The sequence below is a fragment of the Rhamphochromis longiceps genome, linkage group LG18 (genome assembly GCF_057381845.1).
Source record: "Rhamphochromis longiceps isolate RC_006_pf linkage group LG18, R_longiceps_female_GT1.1, whole genome shotgun sequence".
Classification (NCBI taxonomy): domain Eukaryota; kingdom Metazoa; phylum Chordata; class Actinopteri; order Cichliformes; family Cichlidae; genus Rhamphochromis; species Rhamphochromis longiceps.
Genome location: NC_140574.1, coordinates 9,905,785 through 9,928,576, shown reverse-complemented (window position 1 = coordinate 9,928,576; position 22,792 = coordinate 9,905,785). Strand labels below are relative to the sequence as shown.

Sequence of the window (22,792 nt, the reverse complement as noted above, 5' to 3'; positions counted from 1 at the left end):
AAAAATAAGTCCCTATTAGTCAGTTCAAAAGAGCCTTTTCACTAATCTCCTAAACCTTTTCTTTTCAACTAACATCACTTTATTAGTTGTGTACCTTCTATTAAGCTCTATTAATTAGCACATTTTGTTTTTAATGTCTACACTTTAATGTGCTGGGTTGAAAGGAGTAAAAAGAACATAGGAGCAGATGTACTACACTTTATAACTAAAGAGTTGCAACCTGCTTGTCCGGTTCTTGAAACATCCCAATAATTATAATCAGTTGTGGTGTTTTTCTAAGCTTATCTGTAATTATCTAAATGTACGCAGAGCTTCTTTGTGGTACATTCTTTCTTCTTGGTAGCAGAGCCTTCATCTGATTAAAAAAATGTTCACCCTCTAAACAGGTAAATCTCTTAATCTGTGCCAAATACTTGTTAAACTCACATTCATCTTTTTATAAATAACAACACTGTCATCTCCTGGCCGGCTGTGGTAATAAACCAGAGGCCTATTGCTATTAGATAAATGTAAGTAAACGGCCCGTTAGACAAATGCGAGAGGCTGTTGAATTAGAAAAGAACTTTATTAAGTCAGAGTTAATCACAGTTACAAAGATGATTCATACTGGTCTAATTGTTAGCCAATGTTTAAAAATAAAAACCACTGAATGTGTTTTCACAGCAAGATAAGCAAAAGTTACTAAACACTGTTCTAACATAAATATCTTGTTTAATATATATTTATCAAATATATATTAACCATAAGTTATCAAATATACATTTAATTTATCACATAATCTTTAAAAAGGTGAAAAGAGAAATTAACATAATAAAAATAAACGTTTTAAATAATTCATTTTTTAACTAGAGGAAAAAAACTAGAAAATTTCTTTGTTATTTTGAATTTAAAAAATTTACTCTTTTGGGTCAAAAAGGGTTTCGTTTGTTTTGTTAAAGGAAGAACTAAAGAAAAATAAACGTATTTAAAGAGTCCTAGTTTTTGGAGATTTTATTCTGAAAAGAGTGCGTAGTGATTTCTCCAAGAAAGAGGGTGAGTATGTTTTATATGTTTAGTTGGAGTGAGAGTGGCGGGGTGCTTCAAATGATGTACCAGTTACCGATTCCGGCCTCCTCGAATTGCACCGCAACAAAAAACAAGCGTCTCCGTCAATGACCGCGCCACCACCGCCTCTATGCGTTAGCTCGGCGGCTAGAAGAAAGCTAGCTAAGGGGGCTGAACCGGGTCTGCTCCAAAAGGACAACCTAAGTAACAAATTGACAGGTTTTACCGAAAGCAAGACATTTTGTTCGTAAAGGTCGTGGTGAGTATTTTGTTCCCAGACATTTTTCATTTTTCCTTCCTTTTTCTTTTCTTTTTGGATTTTTTTCTACGATGCTTTTTGGACAGGACGTAATGTGCTGGCTAGCGAGGTAGCTGGCTTAGCGGCCTCGGAGATGCTCATCCCCTCCAAAAAAAAAGAGCACAAACGCTGGTTGTGGTTTTTAGAAAACACGACGCTTTGGATGCCTCTTAGCAACAGTCTCGTCCACTTTTTTGCAAGTTTGTGTAGCTGTATTTTTTGTAGTGTTTATTGTGAAGACTTTTCTTTTACGGGACTTGCTGGTTTTTGGCACGCTTTTCAGCCAGCTGGCCAGCTAACATTAGCATGTTAATAACCGCGGCAGCAGCAGCATCCTGATGATTGATTACACGTTATCGACTTCAGATTTGTCAGAATTTTGCAGGTTTTGGTTTTTGCAAGACAAAGAGGAACTGGTCTGATGGCTGTATACTTTTTTTTCATGCTTTTTAATTGTTGGTTGGCTAACGTTAGCCATGCTAGCCGGCTTTGATCCCGGAGGCCAGTCAGGGCCTGTGTTTCACTCTGAGGCCTGCTGAAGGCGCTGTCGGGGTCCAAGCGGGTGTGTTGTGGATGGTTTAGGTAATTTTTGATTATCCCTAGACTTTGCTTTTTTTGCTTCGGCTTTGGGTTTTTTTCTGCCCCCTATGGAGTAGTTTTTTTTTCCTCGTGTTTTTCCCCCTCCCCCTCCCATGATGAAGAGTGATTTTTATTTTTATTTTTCTTCTTGAGTTTGAACGGTTTGGAGTGCCATTGGCTTAAGTTTTTACATAACGTTACTAATACACATTTGATTAATTAAACATTTCATCTGAACCAGTATTATGGTTGTGTATATGTGTATCAAAAGCAATCCACGCCCTCACATTCACTCCATTTACCCTTTTTATGAGAAAACACAAAGCTTATGGAAAATAAATTTAAACATCACTATTATACAATACTGCGCACAAGTCTCAAACCGCCACTCATTTCTTTATTTCGTGCCAATAATTTATTGAAATGTGTAAATATATAAATTAAAATATGATGTGTATAAATAAAAAAACAAATACAAAAACGTTTTGTAAATTTCAGTTGTTTGGTATGACCACCCTTACCTTTTAACATGGCCTGAGTTCGCTCATGAAAGTTTTCTTGGAATTTCTTTTAAGGAGCTTTCAGGAATAGTTCTCCGGGCTTCTTTAAGACATTCCCAGAGCCTCTGCAGTGTTTTTATAAATGGCTGTATGCATGCACTGTTGTACCTCCTTTGTGGTTAGATTTAAACCAAAAATTTGAGATTTTGATTAATTACTTCAGAAGACCTGTTGCCCCTGGTTTTCAGTCCAGATTTTGTGTAATTTGGCAAACCTCAGACATTTCCCATCCTTAAACATAGCTTCTCTCTTCTTACACAGACCATTTTTGATAAGGTTTCAGTGAGCACTACATGGATAACCTCTGAGATCCAGTTTCAAGTTTTTGCTGGATTCTCTTTATATATATATATATCTAATTTAAGGATATGATTTTCAGATACTGTTCATTTGCTGTAGCACTACACACCATACGGAGATAGGTCAGGTTTTCACTTAATAGTTCTTTGGGAATCACCTGATTGGTGCAAAATGAACTACATTATCCTTTACATTTTCCATAGATTTGCTAAGTTTTCTGTTACTTGAGTTAGGTTCCTTTCCTATGCTTTTGATTTATAAGCCTGGGTTAAGTGGTTTCATAAAGACACAAACAAACATACAAAAAATCCTCTGGAAATGAGTGTAAAAGCTGCCAGTGTCCAGGGAACAACTCTGAAAGACCTTCAGAGATCCTGGGGAACTATTGGTCAAGACTTCTTGGAGGCAAAATATAAAGACATCAGGGGTGGCTCGAGACTTTTCCACAGTACTGTTTGTTATGGCAAAAGCACATTTACACTCTTGATTTCATAATCTCTGAATTTGGTGATTATTAGTAATAATAATGAAATCTCTGGTTACCCTTAAAGCTTCTCTAAATATAATTTTCCCTTTAATTTCCCCCTGCTGCTGATGTAATTCCCAGTTCCAGAGTTTTTATTATAACACTACTTGTGTTTAACAGATTATATACTATATATTTTTGGCTGACCTTTGTATTGTGTCCCTTCACATACGCACCCCCGTGAGTACTAATAAATGGATCTGCCCATATTTGGACTAATAACCTTAGCTTAGATAAATTCCAAATTTTAATATTTCACTGATATGTAAATACCCTGCTCTTCTAGTTTTTACAAGCGGTTCCATCTAAGTCATTGTGAACTTTATGTGTCAGTAATCAGCATTAATTTGTGGTTTGTCTAGGAAATGAAAATAAAAGCAAACGTAGCACAGTGTTTTGAAATTCATCCAGCTTTGCTAAACTTGTTGGCATCTCGGCTGCATCTAGAAATGCAAACAAATGTCTAAGCTACTACACCCATATTTCTTCACACACTAGCAAAGCATATGCGGGCTAAGCCAGTGCACTTTCTGTCGATTGATTGCAGTCCCAGGTATCAATTTGTGTCTGGTTCTGTTCTGTATTCTCACACTTCACCCAGCCTTAGACATTGCAGTAGGTATACATGCATTAGGCTCTACTTGTAGTCTCATACTGGCTAGCTGTCTAACTCATCACTGACTCTTGCACACACTCCAAACAGGTAAGGCTTCGTACAAGATAACCCTGCTCAGCTTGACCGAGGTGTGTTTTCTGTCACCTCAGTATAAGTCGCCAGGGGCGAAGGTGAAGGTCGAGACACCAGCCCAAACTGAACCCAGCCCACAGTCTCAAACATCAGGCAGACGACAGCCCTGCACACAGACGCAATGGAGTGAGTGATGATGAATGAAAACCCCCTCTTCTGTCAGCCAGGGGGTTAATGTTAATGCCACGTAACTGTTTTTATGTTTACTGCCCCTCTCCAGACTTTACACACACTGGGCAATGGGCTTCACACACTTGCTTATATAGTTTACTTAAAATGTTGATTACATATATTCAGTGAGGATTGGGCAGCATTACAGTGCTACAAGAAGCTGTATTTGTATCTACAGCTAAAGCTCTACACCTGTACTGCAGGTTATTAGTTCATTGAAATGAGTCTGGCATAGCTGGGGCTCCATTAACAGGTAAATGAATTATATTAATGGCGAGTGATAGTTATTTTTTTTCTAGTTTCTTTTATTCAAAATCGTGTATTTTAGTTAAATATTTGTTTTACTTTTCTGAAGAAACGCACACCCCTTATTTAATGTATTATGAAAGCACTGACAGGCATACCATAAAATTCAGAAGGAAGAAGGAACAAAGTTGTCATTTTGTTGTTGTTGTCTTTGTGATTATTATGTTTTATTACTCAACCCAGAGCCCCAAGCACTTCAGGCATTAGAATTAGAGATTTCTGGTATGAAACAAATGTCACTACTTCCCACTGGTCTAGCTTTCTGTCATGGGTGTGTGGTTGGAGGTGTTGACTGTAAGCTTTGTGAAGAGGAAGTTTAGTTGCTAAATGTAAATGTTATTGTGAAAATATTTTGCATTAAACCATACAAGATAAACGATAAGCAAAGTCCTTTTAAATTTGATTATGCAGATTTGCAGTTGTTGTTGTCAGATGTTTGTTTGCATGTTTTACAATTTCCTTTTAAACTTTTATATGAAAATTATACGACAGAACTACGTAAAAGTACTAAAACAAATGCTCCTTTGAAAATGATTTAAATGTCTGCTACAGTTAGATTTAGTCCATTGTGAACTTTTTACTTTATAATTTATTTTAGGTGATAAATAACAGGCTTCTCAGTTAGAATGAGCCTTTAGTCGGCACCTAAGCAGGAGGCATACTGCTTACTTTAAAGGCAAAGAGTGGATTTTGGCTTACTTGACAGAAAACAGGGTTTTCTAGCCATTAGATAACAATGTTGTTTGTTAATAAATTAAACCCAGATATTTTGATCAAGATTTGTCTTTGGCTATGCCTAAAAGCCCTTAAGAGGACAATTTGTTTTATATCCAGGAAATCACAGTTGAAGAATCATGTGGTTCGTGGTCTTAGTGCTTGACTTTGTTTCCATCAGTTTGGATTTCTTTTAGATGAAGAGGAAATGATGCAGCTTTTAAATATTAAGTACATGGAAGCTGGTCGGAATCTAATCAGTTTCAAATTTGTAGAATAAGAAAAATTTTTTAGAAAAATGCAGGTAACCAAACTAAATTTCTCAGGAAATCCTGATGAGTCCTTGACACTTTGCTTTGTGACTCGGCAAAAGCAGGATCCATTCAAAGGGTCAGATATTTCTCATCCTGCTACTAAATCGGCTGCATATGTGTCTGTGTGTCTTCCTGACAGTCGTTCGCCCACCTCCTCCAGCCTGATGAGCGCCAGCAACGTCACCAACAAGACCGACCCACGCTCCCTCAATTCGCGGGTCTTTATTGGCAACCTCAACACGCTGCTGGTCACCAAGGCAGATGTCGAGGCCATCTTCTCTAAATACGGCAAGATCGTAGGCTGCTCTGTCCACAAGGGCTATGCCTTTGTGCAATACGCCAATGAGAGGAATGCCCGCGCCGCTGTCGGCGGGGAGGATGGGAGAATGATTGTTGGACAAGTGCTTGGTGAGGGCTCAGTCTCTGAATTTTCATTTAAAAGGATTTTTCTCTTTATTATAGTCTTATTTAACTAAAATAAACTGAACTTCTGAGCTCATTGTTTGAACCTTCTTAGTTTGTTACCACTTTAAACAGTCACTGTTTGTTTGCTGGGGCTGATAAGTGATAAGTTTTTTTCCCCCACCCTTCTTGACGCAACCTCAAAGACATTTGTGTCTCCTGAGATCAAAGCAGGGATCTTTTGCTTGTTAGGCTTCCTGGTTAGACCCTGGGAGGAGCTAAGATTTAGTCTCATTTGTTTTTACTCAGAAAACTTATGTTGTTAGGCAGGAATCTTAATATGTCCATCTGCCGCCATAAAATATACACACATTTCCCAGTTTAAAAGTTTAACTGCTGGGTGTAAGAGGTTTCTCACTGAGAAGTGAAAAAGTCTACACGCAGTGCAGACTTTGGTGCGTGAGAGCTGGATCACAATTTGCTTTCAGACTAGTCGTCGGTATGCATCCAGTCATTCTGCTGCTCCACAACACTGCGTAATCAATTTGTTGTTTCGTGTGAACAAGTGTGAATGTTTAGGTATAATTTGCTTATTTTAAACAAATGATTTTCAAACATTTCCGCTTAAATGTGGATGTGAATTCATTTTCTCACTACCTGAGAAGATGAGCTGAAATACAGGTTAATGAGGGTCCCTTGGCTGTGAGAATGAAACTGAGATGACTCGTAAGACTCACTCAGTGACAGTAACAATGAAGTCTGATAGTGATAGATTACAATACTCAAGGGATGCAAGAGTGTAATTGCTTTACACGATGTCTCACTGCTCTGAAAAGAAATGAAGGAACTAGACAAGTAAAGTACTTTGATGTTTCTAATTGTATTTCTTCATTTAATCTCCTTTTAAAATGTTTTCAGTGGTAACAGCCGTAGGCACGAGCAAGCCTGAAGTACATTTGAGGGAAAATGTAACATAAAATCCATTTTGTGTTAATTTTGACTCATTTTGACTTGTCAAAAGAAACACCAAACTTCTCACTCACAAATGTGTGCCATTATTATTTGTAAAAGAGAAAGCAGGGAAGTATGTAGTGCCAGCAGCACTATTGTTGACTACAGTACAAAAATATTTATAAATATATTTAATGTTTATATAATATTTAATAAAAGTGTATTCACAGCAAACCTCTAGTAAAAAAAAATTTAACCTTCATCAAACCTGCTATTTTCTGAAGAGAGACTCGTGGCATTGTTAAAAACTTCTAAAGCATTGGTTTCAAGTTATTTGTCCTCTCAATGGGTTTGTGCATTAATGTATAATGTAACTGTCTGGCAGACATCAACCTGGCTGGAGAACCCAAACCGCACAGATCAAAAAGCACCAAACGCTCCGCTGGAGACATGTACAGGTAAGTATCAGCTGCAAACCTGAACAGAAAGCCAGAAATGCCCCCATCACTGTTCTTGATGAGGGCATAAGTGACTTTTGATTTGGCACTAAAGGAAAAACTTGATGTAGTTAGAGAAAAGAAAGAATGCAGTGATACCAGCAAGTCTTCATATTTTTCAACACAAGCTTTCTGTTCTTTTGTTCTTCCACAGCAGCAGCAGCAGCTCCTTTGACCTCGATTATGATTTTCAGAGAGATTATTATGACAGGTGAGTAGATCCCTGACGATGGATGAGTGCTTTACACTCACGCACAGTGCCAATCTTTGTTGTTTGTTCATGCTTTGTTGTTTGTTCAGCAGTTCATGCTTGAAGATGTCACTCAAAAATGGGTATGAATGTTATTTGATTAGAAAAAGCAGTAATGCTTCACTTCTACCACTGCTCTGTTCTCACATTCAGCACAGAGTATGTTTATTCATTTTTAAAAAAAATGTAAAACCTCTTGTTTGATAACAGAATGTACTCGTACCCGTCCCGTGTCCCTGCTCCTCCTCCCCCATTGTCACGGGCTGTGATCCCGTCGAAACGCCCGCGGGTCAGCCTTAGTGGAGGAAGCAGCCGGCGGACCAAAAGCAGCTTTTCCTCTTCATCCAAGAGCAGTCAAAGGACTTCCTCATCCAGAACAAGTGAGTCGGCTACCTGGTCCATGCAGCTGTCTGGAACTTCAGCACAACAGTATATTATCCTAAATTCGATCAGTTTCACTGAATACCAAACTGTTGTTGTTGGTGCTGTTATCATCATCAACATCCTGCATAAATCTGCTTTTGTAAAGATTTACAGAGGGTTATTCAGTCAGGCCTACAGACTGGGCAGTGACTGTATGGCCACACAATAACTAACACATGATGCACCAGCACAACCATAAGTACCGGCAGCAATATCGGCCACTTACAAAGGTCTAAATACATTTAATTAGCATCTGGCTTATCAGACTTATTGCTGGCAATACAAACCAAACCCACTGTGTTGTACATTTTCCTAATTACTTTAAACATTGGGCCAAATAATAATCTTTCAGTAACCTTATACACGTCCTTTGATACGGGGGGCAACTGTCAAAATGTACCCTCGTTGTAGAATAAGGCTTTCTAACTCCCCACCCCCATTCCACAGTGAAAGTGGATGAGCTACAGACAATCAAGAGAGAGTTGACGCAGATCAAAAGCAAAGTGGATGACCTCCTGGAGAGCCTGGAGCGTATGGAGAGGGACCATAGCAAGAAGTCAGGTAGGAGGGACACGGCATGTTTTAATGGGGAGTGCTGAGTGAGGTAAAACTCAGCAATAAATGCCTCCGTGTTTAACCAGATGGCCTGTAAATGAAAACCTACAGTACAGAATGATCTCACACATTCTTTTCTCACAGCTGTAATACAGCCTTAATGGCCTGCTTTTGTTGAAAATTAACTATAACAGCCTCTAAAGATTTCTAGCTTTTATTATATTTTTTCCCAGAGTAGCCTTTAAGTTCATTTAATAGAACAGATAACGGGTCATGAATGTACCTTTGTGTTTGGCAGAAGGTAAGAGTATGAAACCAGAGCCAGGAGAGGTGACTTCACCTCCACACCCAAGCAACAAGAAGGATGACAGTTTGAAGAGGGAGAGGGACAACCAGGATATGAATGACTCTGATGAAGAAGAGGACGACGAGGAAGAGGAGGGAGACCTGCTGGAGGAAGAGGAGGTGAGGTTTGCAAATGGTATTCAGAGGGAAAGGAATAAATGAATATGGGGTTTTTTAGGGGGACTTTTTATTCAAATTCAAATTCAAATTTCAAATCCAGCACTGGACAGACCTGCCATGTGCATCGTGTGGTATCAAGCATCAGACACGTTTGGGATGGGTGAGGGTGGCTGAGTGCGTATCTGTGTCAGTGTACATGCGTGTGTGTATCCGGTGTCCTTTCAACCAGTTAAGCGAAAGTCAGCAGTCCGCAGCCTACGCAGGTGGCCTTGGAAGGATATGTGCGCAGAGACCCACAACAGTCTGATTATCAGGGAGAAGATTTTGTTGTTTTCAGCCAGCCGGCCTGATGGGCCTTTTAGCGACATGGGGAGCCAAATGAGAGAAATTTTGGTTTAGTGCGAACGAGCTGCCTCCAATGCTACAGCCAGTCTAAATGTCCTTCACTGGTCACCAGGTCTGTCAATTTCCCGCTAAGCTTCTCCAAGATCTTATCCATGTGGCGTTCAATAACAACAGTCTGAGTACTCACAGCCCGCCCCATCGCTTCGATCATAGCAGCCAGCCTTGTGGGGTTTTGAACGGCTCTAACCGCTTTCTTCAGTCTTCGATAAGCCAGCTCCGATCGGCAAGAACCCTGTTATTATGGTTCTGAATAGGTAGAAATCTTCTATGTCCTCGATTGACAGTCCCGGGAATCCCAGGCACACGACGCGCCACTTCTAGCACCCATCCAGCGTGTATCCAGCAGGTCCCTCCAGGACATATGGGCTCTCCTTAACCCAGGCTTGCGTTCAGGGGCCAGTGGATCAAATCCATATTCTTTAGGTTTTAGAGAACAAGACTGAGAGACTCTCTGGGATAAAGTTAGACAAGATTACACAAGGGCATAAGAAGCCAAGCAGGAAGAGATGCGTCTGCCTCCATCAGAGCCGACAGCAAATTTTATTTGTAAGAAGAAAGAACTTCATGTCTCAGATTTTCTCAAACTGCTGACATGTGAAGTCATTTTCTGAGAAATTTTATGGCATCGGGTTTTATTCATTCATTCCTCATTACCTTAAAACTGGAATTCATGTGATTTAAGTCCGCTAAGCTACAGTGAGTGCTCACTTGATCCAACTCAAGTCTGTCCCCTTCACCCTCCGAGTTAATGGTTCCATGTGCCATCATGCCTAAGTATCTCTCAAATGGAAGCTTAGAAAAACCAAGTACCAAGTTTTAAATCTCTCTTAATATTCTAAGGAGCTTGGAAAGAAAAGTGACTGGACTTAAGTTGCTTGAAGACATTTTGCCTCTCATCCGAGAAGCGTCTTCAGTTCTAGGGTCAAATAGTGGAGTGTCCCAGATCCACCATTCAACCCTAGAACTGAAGACGCTTCTCAGATGAGAGGCAAAATGTCTTCAAGCAACTTAAGTCCAGTCACTTTTCTTTCCAAGCTCCTTAGACTACGATGACCTGGATGACTGAGCCTTCAGACTCTCTCAATATTAGCGACTGCTACAATATATACTGCTCTTAAAAAGAAATATTAAGAAAATGTCAATCATTTATTGTATTGTGCCTACTGTTTCCGTTTCAGCCAGAAGTTTTCAACATTTCTAAAATGATCCCGATCAATAAGATTTTTCTTCTTTTTCTCACTACAAGTTATAACAAAAATAGTAATTTATGAAGCAACTGTCACCTAGTGCCACATACAAAAGTTTATTTAAATGAGTTTTTTGAAATATCCGAATACGATTTCTTTTTTCATCACTTATTAAATTGTCTGCAGGTGAAAAGTCAAGAGAGGGATGAGGAGGAAGAGGAAGAGGAGGAAGGCGAGCACGTGGAAGCAGACGATGATGGTGACAGCGTGAATGGAGACGAAGACTCGTAGGCATAGATGACAGCCCCGCATGCGGTGTAGTCGCAGCTTCCAGAAGGACATCGGACTCCTATTTTAACTCTAATATTGTAGATATAGGAAAAAAAACAAAACGTACACACACGCACATAAACACACACATAAGCATGGTGCACACACTCTGTCATAATGTCCCTAAAGGAGATTTTTGTTTGCGTATCTTGCCCGTCATCCGGTACCCCCTATTTACAGGAACTAGTTGTAGGTTTGGGTTTGTTTTTTTTGTTTTTTTTACAGCGTCGTTACTTGTCTTCAAGAGAAGGCACGAGTGTGGACTGGTGATGTTCTCAGAGACGACAGCTCGACGGACATGTCTTAATGTGAGGGCGAAAATTTCTGTTTAAAAAACAAAAACGTTTTTAGCTTCAGTGTGTTTTGTTTTTCTCATCAGTGAATTAGTTTGGCCTTGTCTGTCTGTATGTTACTGTCAGTTTTTATACTATTCAGTTAAACTGTAAAGGAATAAATTGCAATAAAATATTGAATTTGCTTTTGTGTTTTGTTTGGCTCGACATGGATCTTTTGTATTGACACTACAGAGATGTTCCTTATCTGGCTTCACTTAATTCAGATGTCATGAATTCCATTTACATGGTTATCACTTCAGTAAGTAACCCAGGGTTTCCTGGTGTAGTCAGAAGCATTTTCAGCATATTTTCAAAGGGAAGAGGGAACTAAAGTAGAAAAACATGAAGTTGAAAACCATAGTTAAAGCATCAGTGTGAGTGTGGGGGATTGGAAAAAGGTTATACAGTTTTTTAGCTCTCTGAATGCACAATAAGTTGAAGCAGGCATGCTGCAGAAGAACAAATCATGTGCAACTCCTGGAAACTGAGGCTATGATTAAAAACTGATCTGAGAAAACTGGACAACAAGAGATGGGGGGAAACATTGCCAGTTTTGGTTTGGGCTGCTACATTCTGACTATATGGTCAGAATGTGATTATTCCGGCAGGATAATGTGTGTGTAACAAAGAATGAGATGAGATCAAGTGCTCAAGTTCACAGTATTCAAATGTTTCCAGTGTGATACTCAATTTGTGCCACAAAGACTCGGAGCAAGCCCACAAGCAAAAGTAGTTCCAATGAAATACAACACAAGGTGTGCCTATTAAATTGTGCAATGAGCATCTGTTACTGTGACACGTAGCACAACAGCTGCTTTGTTCTAGCCAACTAAGGTATTTTATGGTTTCTGTCAGATGACCATAAGCGCTTAAGTGTGCAAATCAAAATCAAATGAAGTTGCCATGATGTCATAAGCAGTGCGCCACTCTCGTCATGGTTACCGAAGTGACTTCAGCAAAGGATGCAATGGCAAACCTGCTGTCTCAAGATGCATTTTAGGGAATTTGGACATCCTTCACAACACAGAGTGCATTTGTATTTGATTGTTTATTTATATCTTATAGCTTATTTAAGGCACTGCAGATATAAATTAGCTAGCAGCTACAGGTTGCACAAATCATCTTTTCTCTTATGAGATCAGTGTGTTATGCAGTTATATCATCATGCTGTATATCATGAATGCACTGAGATTCCCACGAACAATCATAAACAGCTGTTAGTCAGCTTGTGCAGAAGGTTACTTGTATGCACTGAACATACAAGTAACAAAATGGGGATGTACCCGATGTTTCTCACAGCCAAAACAGGGCGGTGAGAGGGAAACGAGATGACATTGCAGTGATCAGTTTTGAGAGATTCAGTACCGTGTGTCTCTCGATTTAACCAGATGAGGTTCATTTAGACATCAGTCACACCCTCATCACCACCAGGAAAGATTGTCACACTGTATCTTAGGGGATAGGATTTGTTGATTTCACTGTACCGTGTCCAGAGATGCAGCTCATGAGATAAGACCATAGTTTAACTTTATTATAATTAGCTTCAGTTTCAGTAAGTTTATCTTTTAAAAGATAATCTACAATCAGTACATATATCTGTTAAACAAAACCATCTTGCCATTTGTCTAAGTATGCTTACTTGTAGGTGTGTATATGTAAGTCACATGCATGAATATAAAAAATAATATATATATATATATTTGGTGACTAAATCCACACAATTACTTTGAAACTGAACAACATAACATCTTCAAATTCAATAGATACAAAAAGTGCAAAGGAAACATAAAACATTTCACTATTAGTTCAGTAAACACGTCATAAATAGCTTGACACTCAGATTTTCTGGCTTTGCAAACCAGTCATCTTCACCGGGTCACAGGTTCTTCCTCTCTGCACTCTTTCAGGCTGTCTTCAGGACGAACAGCATGAGGACAGTTAGCAGGAGTGTCAAAGCTGGCAGGGAGAAAAGACAAAAAAGCAATTATTCAGAAAACATCCGTCAGGGTTTCTGCTGGTTAAAGTTAAGATATCTTTAATACCACATGGTGCAAAGTGTAATTATGCATCATAGTCATTGCTAAAGAAAAATTCAGCCAGGACAATATGGGCTAAAATGACATATTATCCCTGCTCTTTCTGTTGTATAGCAAATTTATTGTCATGCATTTGCTCCATTAAAAGGGCCAGAAGTCCAATAATGGCTCCAGCAGTTTCTAAATGTAGCTGATTTATACATAGTTTTCATTGTCCCCTTAATCTATGGTAAATTATACATTACTTACTTGGAAAACTAATTTTTTTTCTTCACCACTATCTTTTACTTATAACTCTAAAATGTTTCATAGTAGAATGAACTAATTTATTAAACAATATTTAGTAACTAAAGCTTCAGAACTGGGTATTGTGAACTGTGAATCTTCATCACATTGAGCCCTAAATCTACAGTCTGAGAATAAAATGTGAGTGTGGTGTTTACCATGACTGTGAAGAGCGCCACTGGCTGAATTTTTTGTCGTAGAAGGTGATGCGGTGGTGGCGTTGGTGGCGGTGGTGGTTGTGGTGGCGTTTGCAACATTGGCGCTTGGGTTGGCGAGGTTCAGAGGATTGGTGGTTTTGCTAGCTGTGAAGGCCCCAAAATTGCCTGAAGTATAAAACATTGAAAATAGTGATGAGGATTCAATTTAACCTTCATTTACAGCTTCACAAATAATGTAGCATCTAACGTGTATATTTATGTTGATAAGAGTAGACAACAAGTTACAGTTGAAGGCTGCTTTCACTGGACTTACTTTCAGTCAATGGTCCAGACCCAAGGATGACAACATAAGTGGTAGAATCAGCGCTCCTGGTGTTGGTGGCATTCGAATTGGGGACACTGAACTCACACTGGATCTTTCCATTGACTACCTGGCCTCGTATCTTTGTCACAGTCTGATAAAAACAATTTGACCATCAGGTAAAGTATTACATTTTAAAAAACCCACTTTTTGTTGTGTTTTTTTTAGGGCTTTGATGACTGAATTACAGAGTATGCATTAAATAATTTTTAGGTTAGCAGCTTTTAGGAATGTGTTCTGATCATCTGTCAACCGTTCAACTGTTTCAGCTTGTTTGGTAATGTTTATCTGGATACGTTTTAAAAGTAGTTACAGCCTCACCGAATCAAATGTAGAGAGTGTGTTGTTGATGTTGTTTCTCTGCCGAGCCGCAAAGACGAATGAAGCATTGTTAGAGCTGTTCTGAGCACAGATGTAAAGCGCAGTGGTACCCTGAAAAAGAGCAAGCAGTTTTAAGGGTTATATACTTCCTTAACTCACTGGTCTCACTTTTAACTCATTACTTTGGCCTGGACCAATAAAGACATAAACACATAAGCAGGTCTGTGTGACCTTATAGAAACACAGATGTAATTGATTAACCTTGGTATAGTATTTCCTAGGTGCCTTATCCTTAACTTGGCCTTATCACTTGTACCTTAAATAAACCTTAATCATCGCTCTGGTTTTGTGTGCTGTGGTACCTGGGTTGCACTGGCGGTGAGCCCCAGTGCGATGTACCCAGTGGAGTTCCCACTGAGCTGGAACATCAGCTCAGTGCCGTTAGGAGCTGTAGTGTTGCCTGCAGCCACTGATCCAAAGAAACAGCTGCTGTTCCCAGCAGGGTCACAGTTGTCTGGGGTCTGTATGCACAGCTTACTAATCCCGCAACCTGTCTTTGTAATGTTTACCTAGTAGAGAGACACACGAGCATAATCCAAGTCACAAAACAGCTTAGCAGCTTCAACTTCTGTGTCAACACTTTGACGAATAATAGCATCCCAGCTCATGAACTGGGAACAGCTGCTATTAGTTAACATTAGGTTACTAAAGGCTTTATGGGAAATGAAACTCTACCTTAAAAAAAATTTGAAATGTATAAATCACACAAATCCCATTAATTATATGATTTATAAAAGCCACTGTTTAGCCATATGTGACTGTTAGACTGTATGTAAAAGATGGCAGTAGCCACCACACCCATCTCGATTCTTGTCTCCCATGTTGGAGCCTCATTCTGAACATTTTTGCAACCGCCATTACACAATCTGTAACCTGCTCTTTTACTCTAATGTAGATCTGACCTCATTATGTATTAAATTAGTCATAACTTAGATAACATAAATAGTTAGCATTTTCCAACTATTTATTTATAAGTGACTTATGTATGTATGTATGTATATATATGTATATATTGTACTATTCTTAGTTAGCGTATTGTCTGTCTTGTCTTAATGTTGGTTTAAAATGGAGCACTGTAACAAAAAATAATTTCCCCCAGGGATCAATAAAGTATTCTGATTCTGATTCTGATCTGAGATCGTGAACTCAAAAGAAACGCGCTTACTGAGTTCATCGATGGGGAGACATTTTTCCATAGACTTTTATATAATTAGACTTCTTCACTTCTCCTCCTGCTGGCTATTATTATGGATAAATGCTCAAGGCACTCCCCCTGCTTTTTAGACCCACTAGCATTTTTTTTCTTCTCCCATGATAATAATAATTCTCAGAATGTATAAATGTAAATAAAAGTTTAACCAAGCTAACCATGCGCTGTTCTATTTCACGCTGTAGATGCTTAACTTAAAAAGACAAAATTAGCAGTAAATTCTGACACTATTTCGTACAGTAAAACTCATTTCAGCTCCTAAATATGTAAAAGTGTATGCTTAACAAATGCACTCCATCCGTGTAAATCACCATGGTCACAGTCGTATTGTGCTGGCAAAGTTAAATATAAACCAACCGTTGCATTAATGGCAAATGTGAAACTGTCTGCTGCTTGGACCCCCGGAGCCACAAAAAGCATCACTGCGGCAATCAGCAGGCTCAGGCCTCGCTCCATTCTTTCCAGGAAAGCAAACAGTGAGAGAGCAAATAAGAGAAGAGCAGATAAGAATGAGATTGCAGACTCTTTTTTTTCCAGAACAAACTAAGCTCCTTTACATTCTACCTCAGTTTTATTATAACAACTTGTAAATTTGAAATTTGTGTGTAAAAAATGCAGTTATAATAAAATGTTTTGTTCTAAAATACAGTTAAGTAAAAAGATTGTAAAAAAAAAATGAATTGAAAAGAAAAAATAATAATTTAAGCCATGTCCACAAGGCTGAAAACACATTTATACACAAATGTACTAAGTACAGTCAGTCATTTAAAAGGTAATAAAACACATTATGGTTTATCCAGACTGGAATATTGACAGAATAATTATTCATTTAAAAACAGAGCATCGTTCCTTTTCTTTTCCAGGGTTTGTTTTTTCTTTGTGTAACTAAAAATCGATTGTCAGATTATCTAAATAGTATTTCTAGAATTCTCATAATTAACCTGATTATGCTTTAAAGGATAATGACAACAAATGAAATAGAAGCAGGCATCCAGGAGAATCCAAATCTAAAATGTAATTAAATAAAGTTTGGAGAGACTTACTCGATGCTGTGAAGTTTAAATGCTGCGTTGAAGGATTGTTTTCTGCTCTCTGTGGGATGATCCGCAGTTCTGGTGATGGAGCAATGTGGAAGTAGCTTTTTGTTAAATAAGGGGCGGGGCTTGATAAGAATACACCTGTGTACCTGCCTGGGTGTGGGTTAGTTGTTTGCATTACTAAAGCAGTTTCTGTAGAGCAAGCCTTGCTAATGTCCTTGGTTTTTTCTTCTTTTACGATTTTCTGTTAGGAGTTGACTCACAAGGTTACTTTGGTTCAAAGTTTACTGCTCATCACTAAATACACTGTGAAATAAAGAAAACACGCATGAGAAGATAGTTTGGCTGAGCTAAATTAAATATAAATAAAAGTCAAATATTAATTAATTAATCGCAATCATTGTATGACTGTTTGTATGATTGTTCTCACACTGGATTCTCCTTAAAATAACAATGTAATATAAATTGGGCTTAGATAAGCAACTTCATAAATATGTAAAACATCATTTTGCATTTCTTTTCTTAGTGTATGGGTTTTCAAACAAAGCAGATTCAAAGTGGTTTTTACTGCCAGTGTCATTGACTGCCAGTAAAGTCAATGACACACAGCAAATACACGTAAACACCGAGAATGAACTTTATAGGGCTTTATTCTGAGAAGTGGAATATTGAGCATTCACTTGCACTGTAAAGGAACATTTCCCCCCAAAGAAAACAACAATTCCCTTTTAAGGAGTTAGAGACGATGTCAAACACCCAGATTATTTGGTACCTTTATAAAGAATGTTGTGGCGTAACCACAGTTGCATCGTGATCTGACCTTCCTGTCAGCTTAGTTACACTTTTTGGATTTTTGTGTTCTTTATTTCCTTTTCAAGGAATTTCCTTTTCGTTTCTGGAAGTCTTTGTGTGTCATTACGTCACATGGGGTGTAGCTCAGGAGGGAGGGGAGGTCATCTACTGATTGGAAGGTTGTTGGTTTGATCCCTGAGTTTACATGCCAAATATCCTTGGACAAGAAACTAATCCCAAATTGCTCTCTGATGCATCCATCGTGTGAATGTGAGGTAGCAAGCACTTACAAAGCATAGAAGAAAGTGAAGGTGGCATGTTGTAGAAAGTGCTTTGAGTGGTCTGGGAGAGTAGCAAAGTGTAAGAATGAGTCTGTTTACCATTAGGATGATTTCATCCTGCTTAGTGTGACTTTTAAAAGAAGGAGAAAAATTAAAAAAGTAAATTTGACAAAAGTCCAAGATCTAGAATTAGTACCAGTCCATATGATCTTACATAGGACATCATTTCATATGAGCTTTCTTACTTTTCTCGTCCTAGAGAAATTCCATTTTTACTACAGTTCATTGGTCTTCATATGATTTTGTCCATGTCACAAACTTTTCCCCTGTGAAAGGCTTAGTGAGTTGGATTTTGAAAGGTTTCATAGACCAAATTTGATCATCATATAACATCCTGTTACCGTTAATTGGATAAACAGCTAAGAAAATGGATAGCTGGTTAGATTTTAAAATATTTTATTAATAGGCGCATTTAACTGCTGACATTATCCAGACTAATTTTGCCGAAATCACACTTTTAATACAAAAACCTCATATTTTGTGGTTCCTGAAACCATATTTAGAGGCTTGTGGGAGTGTCTCCTCTGAGAATCAGACCACATTTTGTGGCGCCACACCCTGCATGCGCTGCAAAGTAAAGAGTTAATTCCAGCCAAATGTGCCCCTTTACAAAGAATGAGAAAGGTGTCTTTGTGCCTTAACAATAACCATATGCATTCCTACATTTAGGGTCACATTTCATAAGTTATTATTGTAAGAGAACGAGTGAGTGTTTATCCTGAAACTAAATCTTAGAATGAAGCTTGTGTTATTTACCAAAAACAGCTTCTTTCTTCTTAGCACTTCATCATTCTTACGGAGAATATAAACTATTTCCCACACTGTGGATAGCAGGCTTTTATGGCTGACGTGAAAACCATAAAGGGCACCGATTTGTTCATCTTTGAGGGCAAATTTAGATTGAATTTGTGGAAATTAAATATAACTAAAAATTCTTAGATTGAAAGTCTACTTATAAGCTTTTGGAGTTAGTAGAGGGTTTAAATACAGTGGGAAAAATATTTAATTTGATCTCCCGAAGAGAGAGACAAAGTATGAACCAAAAACCCAGAAAGAAACACATTACATGAAGGTTATAAACTTATTTGCAGTCTTTGAGTCTTTGTAGTTTTTTGTACTGGGTCACCAGGTTTGTACACATCTTGGGAGGGATTTTGGCCCACTCCTCTTTACGGAAGCTCTTTAAATCCATTAAGTTTCCTGGCTGTTATTTGGCTTGGCCCAACAGATTTTTATAGGCTTGAGGTCTGGGCAATTCATAACCTTAGAGTGCTTCTTTAGCCACTCCTTTGTTGCTTTTGCAGTTTAATTCATTATCAGGTTGGATGACACATCCACGAACCATCTGCAATATTCTGGCTGTTCTCATCTAGATTTTACAGAACATGACCCTGCCTGTTGGCATTTCAGTGTGGGGAAGTCGTCTGCATCTTTAGTAGATTCATATATCAATTTATATAGATGTATTATTTAAAATATTTTTTTTACGTAATGTGTAACATAATGTTTTTTTCTGGATTTTTTATTTTTATTTTGCTGTTGTTGATTTTCTGTCTCTCCCCAATATTCATTGTTTTCTTAGTAAGTAAACTTAAACAAATTCGTCAAGGGATCAAATAATATTTTCCTGGATTGCATAACAAGGTCTTAACCTTATCGCTGTTATACAGAATTAGTACTGAAAAAATAAAACTGAATTAATGTAATTTGACTGACAGACTGACAGACAGCCGTTTTTACAGCCTAATACTGGGAATGTACCTGTAGACTGCACAACTGTCAATATCTGCCAGTATTTACCTTGCACCAGGAAATAAGCTACCAGTGGCTGATGTTTATCAGTTTCCAAGTATGAAATTTGAGCCTCTTTTTTTGGTAACTAACAATACTTTGTCCTGTCATTAACTACAGGATAAACTTATTTAAAATACTGGCAGTGGTGCAGAACTACACAGTGAGCGAAACTGATTAATATGACATTTTAAATGTAAATTACAAATCCTTTTCTAAACAATGAAGCTACAGTCCTGTGCAAAGGTTTTAGGCAGGTGTGAAAAATGCTCTAAACAAAGAATGCTTTCAGAAATATAAATAATTGTTTATTGGCCCCGAATGTATTCTGCAGCAGGACAACGACCCCAAACATACAGCCAAAGTCATTAAGAGCCATCCTCAGTGGAAAGAAGAACAAGAAGTACTAGATGTGCTGGTATGGCCCCCACAGAGCCCTGATCTCAATATCATCGAGTGTGTCTGGGATTACACGAAGGGACAGAAGTGTGAGGAAGAATTGATGCTGTTTTAAGGGTAAAGGTTGGTCACACCAAATACTCATTTGATTTAGATTTCTCTTTTGTTCATTCACTGCACTTTGTCGATTAATACCTGCACCTGCCTAAAATGTTTGCACAGTACTGGATGTCAGTCAGGTGATGTATACATCACAAAGTTGATTATAAGGATGAGGTCAGGGCAGGGATGGGAGAATACAATAGTGGACTCTAGCATGGGAGAGGCCCAGTTGTTTTCTAGTCTACTTCAAGCCAAAAGTCAACATTTTTAATTTTACTACATTTTTTTTTTATTGCGTATTTTATTGTAACGACAATAACAAAACTCCTCTAAACTTGACAGGACTTATTTCTTCTTTGTCTAAAAGTAAAGTTGCCCTTTTACATACACTGAGCGAAACCCTTGCCATAGTAATGTCATCCTGTATCTGCTATTTTTCAAATATAATTTTGTTTGCCTCTGTCATAGATTGTATAGAAAAATATATTTTACACAGTTTATGGTCTGTGATGATATAGCACTAAAAAGTCATTCAGGTGTGGTGGTATTGTTCCCTCAAGGAACACTTGACTTAAGTGGCTAAAGAAATGTCAGAGTACAGATCCATTGGTAATCTTATGTCTTAATGATAAATTAACTGATAAGCAATCTTTAAGAGAGCTATTCAGAGGCAGGATGGCTGGTATAGGAAGAAAAGGTCAAACCATATCTCCTTTGTAATCTGAGATCTACTTAAGGTTTGAAAGGTAAATTCCCAGCTGCAATTTGACGTCATGTGACTTCATTTTACTAAATACTCTTCTTCACTGTTCTCTTTTCTTTTTTCACATTTAATCATTCATCTAAATTTTTTAAATGTCACCATCTAGGAAAAAGTGCCGAATGATTACAGTAAACTGTTTATATGTACTTGGGCAAAAGAAAGAGTATTATTTCATGTATCATTCTGTTTTAAATATATTTGCTTTCATGCAAGTCAAGTACTAGTCTGCTTTTACTCTGAAGGTCAGGAGGGGAGTGGACCATGAATCCTGAATATGGTCAGAATAAGGAGCTCTTTTGTGAAAAACAAAATCGCTACGGTTGGGGCATCAGAATACGCTTTTTCTTTAGGGGGTTAAGCAAAGTACATTTGGTTAAGACAACTTTAAGTGGCAGTGACCCTTCATCAAACACACTGCATCAAACTTATTGATGCCAAAAGTTGGAGGAAAATGGACAGATGGCTTTAAGTTGAGAAGGTAGGAAGGTAACAGTAACTCAAATAAACACTTGATATAACCAAGCTCTGCAGAGCATCTCTCTGAATGCACATGTCACTCCTTTAAGCAGATGGCGTGCAGCAGCTGAAGATCACACCAGTTGCTAATCCTTTGAGCTAAGAACAGGAAACTGAGGCAACAATTTGCACAGTTTTACCAGAATTTGATGACAAAAGGCTGAAAAAAAAGGTCCCTGGTCGATGAATCTTGATTTCCGGTGTGACCCTCAGATGGTAGGGTTAGAATTTGACACAAACATCATGAAAGCCTAGATCCATTCTGCCTTGTATCAATGGCTCGGGCTGGTAAGCAAGGTGTGATGGTGTAGGGGATATTTTCTTGGCCCCTTTGTACTAACAGGGCATCATTTAAACCCCACAGCCTAAGATGTACCTTACAAAGTGGCTGGTGAGTGTATATACGCCTGAAAAAACGCCCCCAACTTTTATTCTACAATAGAAATAGAAATGAAGGAGATCACATACTACATCCACTTCAGTCACATTATTAGCAACACGTTGATCTTGTCGAGGCTAAAGAAAACATTAACACACACACTCACACTGTATGTTATACAATACTAGCAGCAGAGAAACAATAGGCACATTGTTTACTGTTTTGTCATAAACTCTTTCCATTTGTCATGATGTTGAAACTCTTCCTCATTTTGAGATAATGATCACTTGTTATGTGTAATAACACGAGGTATGAAGCGTAAGAACGTTTAGTCTTTGAGGAAAAATATCACGCTGTTCCCTTTTCTTCATCATGTTTGACCAGTTTTCCTGCAATCAGATCTGTTTTGAGTTAGGCTGCTGTTGTCTTCAGTAAACACACTGGTGCTTTTCCATATGACTAAATATAGCCTTCCTACCTGCTTGACATTTAATTGATTAAAATAATCAGTTCCTCCCAGAGAGGAAGCAGGAATTGCTGTAACACCTTCTGTTTCATTGTAGAGCAGCACACCACGTTTAAAAAAAAAAAAAAAACAACCCCTGAAATGATCCCAAATCCTTTGCGATAATAAAATAAACGACTGAGATAAGAACATACTGGTTTCTCCTTTAGTAAACACAGCCACAATTTACAAGATAGTAAAAAGTTTTACCCTGTTCATATTTAGCCTTCTACTTATTAACTTGACCTCTCAAGGACTCAGCTGGTCTACAGTAACACAAGCAGCTTGATCACTGAGTTGCTTTTAATGTGCCGCAGAAAATAGCTGAGATCATCATGGTGTTAATGCAGGCTTATCACATGGTTACAAACCATGT

General features: G+C 38.3%; 2 protein-coding genes across 12 annotated transcripts; one reads left to right on the top strand and one right to left on the bottom strand.

Annotated features, from left to right (window-relative positions):
- The first annotated feature begins 1,109 nt into the window (after positions 1 to 1,109).
- hnrnpca (heterogeneous nuclear ribonucleoprotein C a) lies at positions 1,110 to 11,502 on the top strand. 11 transcript variants are annotated; one of them, XM_085389067.1, is made up of 10 exons: positions 1,110 to 1,303; positions 4,073 to 4,181; positions 5,700 to 5,968; positions 7,299 to 7,371; positions 7,565 to 7,621; positions 7,711 to 7,743; positions 7,871 to 8,040; positions 8,531 to 8,644; positions 8,940 to 9,103; positions 10,882 to 11,502. In XM_085389067.1, exons 2-10 carry the CDS (start codon positions 4,177 to 4,179, stop codon positions 10,984 to 10,986), a joined length of 990 nt encoding a protein of 329 aa, XP_085245193.1. In that variant the 5' UTR covers positions 1,110 to 1,303; positions 4,073 to 4,176; the 3' UTR covers positions 10,987 to 11,502. The 11 variants fall into 11 exon arrangements, with proteins under 11 accessions (XP_085245193.1, XP_085245198.1, XP_085245194.1 ...); XM_085389068.1 differs by having other exon boundaries at positions 1,112 to 1,303; positions 7,568 to 7,621; positions 7,714 to 7,743; positions 8,937 to 9,103; XM_085389066.1 differs by having other exon boundaries at positions 1,112 to 1,303; positions 7,568 to 7,621; positions 8,937 to 9,103.
- A 1,540-nt stretch (positions 11,503 to 13,042) lies between these two features.
- Positions 13,043 to 16,923, bottom strand: LOC146647739 (ferric reductase 1-like). Its single transcript, XM_085390170.1, has 7 exons — positions 16,835 to 16,923; positions 16,149 to 16,248; positions 14,884 to 15,090; positions 14,522 to 14,632; positions 14,153 to 14,294; positions 13,840 to 14,004; positions 13,043 to 13,316 (listed from the first exon to the last, which is right to left on the bottom strand). The coding sequence occupies exons 2-7, from the start codon at positions 16,245 to 16,247 to the stop codon at positions 13,264 to 13,266; spliced, it is 777 nt and encodes a 258-aa protein (XP_085246296.1). The 5' UTR covers position 16,248; positions 16,835 to 16,923; the 3' UTR covers positions 13,043 to 13,263.
- Positions 16,924 to 22,792: the final 5,869 nt, after the last annotated feature.

Bases quoted from the DNA above. Each gene is read 5' to 3' on its own strand.
- hnrnpca (XM_085389063.1), top strand. The intron at 7,372-7,564 runs GTAAGTATCAGC...GTTCTTCCACAG, and splicing joins TCCGCTGGAGACATGTACAG to CAGCAGCAGCAGCTCCTTTG. The intron at 8,645-8,936 runs GTAGGAGGGACA...TGTGTTTGGCAG, and splicing joins GGACCATAGCAAGAAGTCAG to AAGGTAAGAGTATGAAACCA.
- LOC146647739 (XM_085390170.1), bottom strand. From the start codon at position 16,247: ATGGAGCGAGGCCTGAGCCTGCTGATTGCCGCAGTGATGCTTTTTGTG. The intron at 14,295-14,521 runs GTGAGGCTGTAA...TGTTTTTATCAG, and splicing joins CACTCTCTACATTTGATTCG to ACTGTGACAAAGATACGAGG. The intron at 14,005-14,152 runs GTAAGTCCAGTG...TTTATACTTCAG, and splicing joins GTCTGGACCATTGACTGAAA to GCAATTTTGGGGCCTTCACA.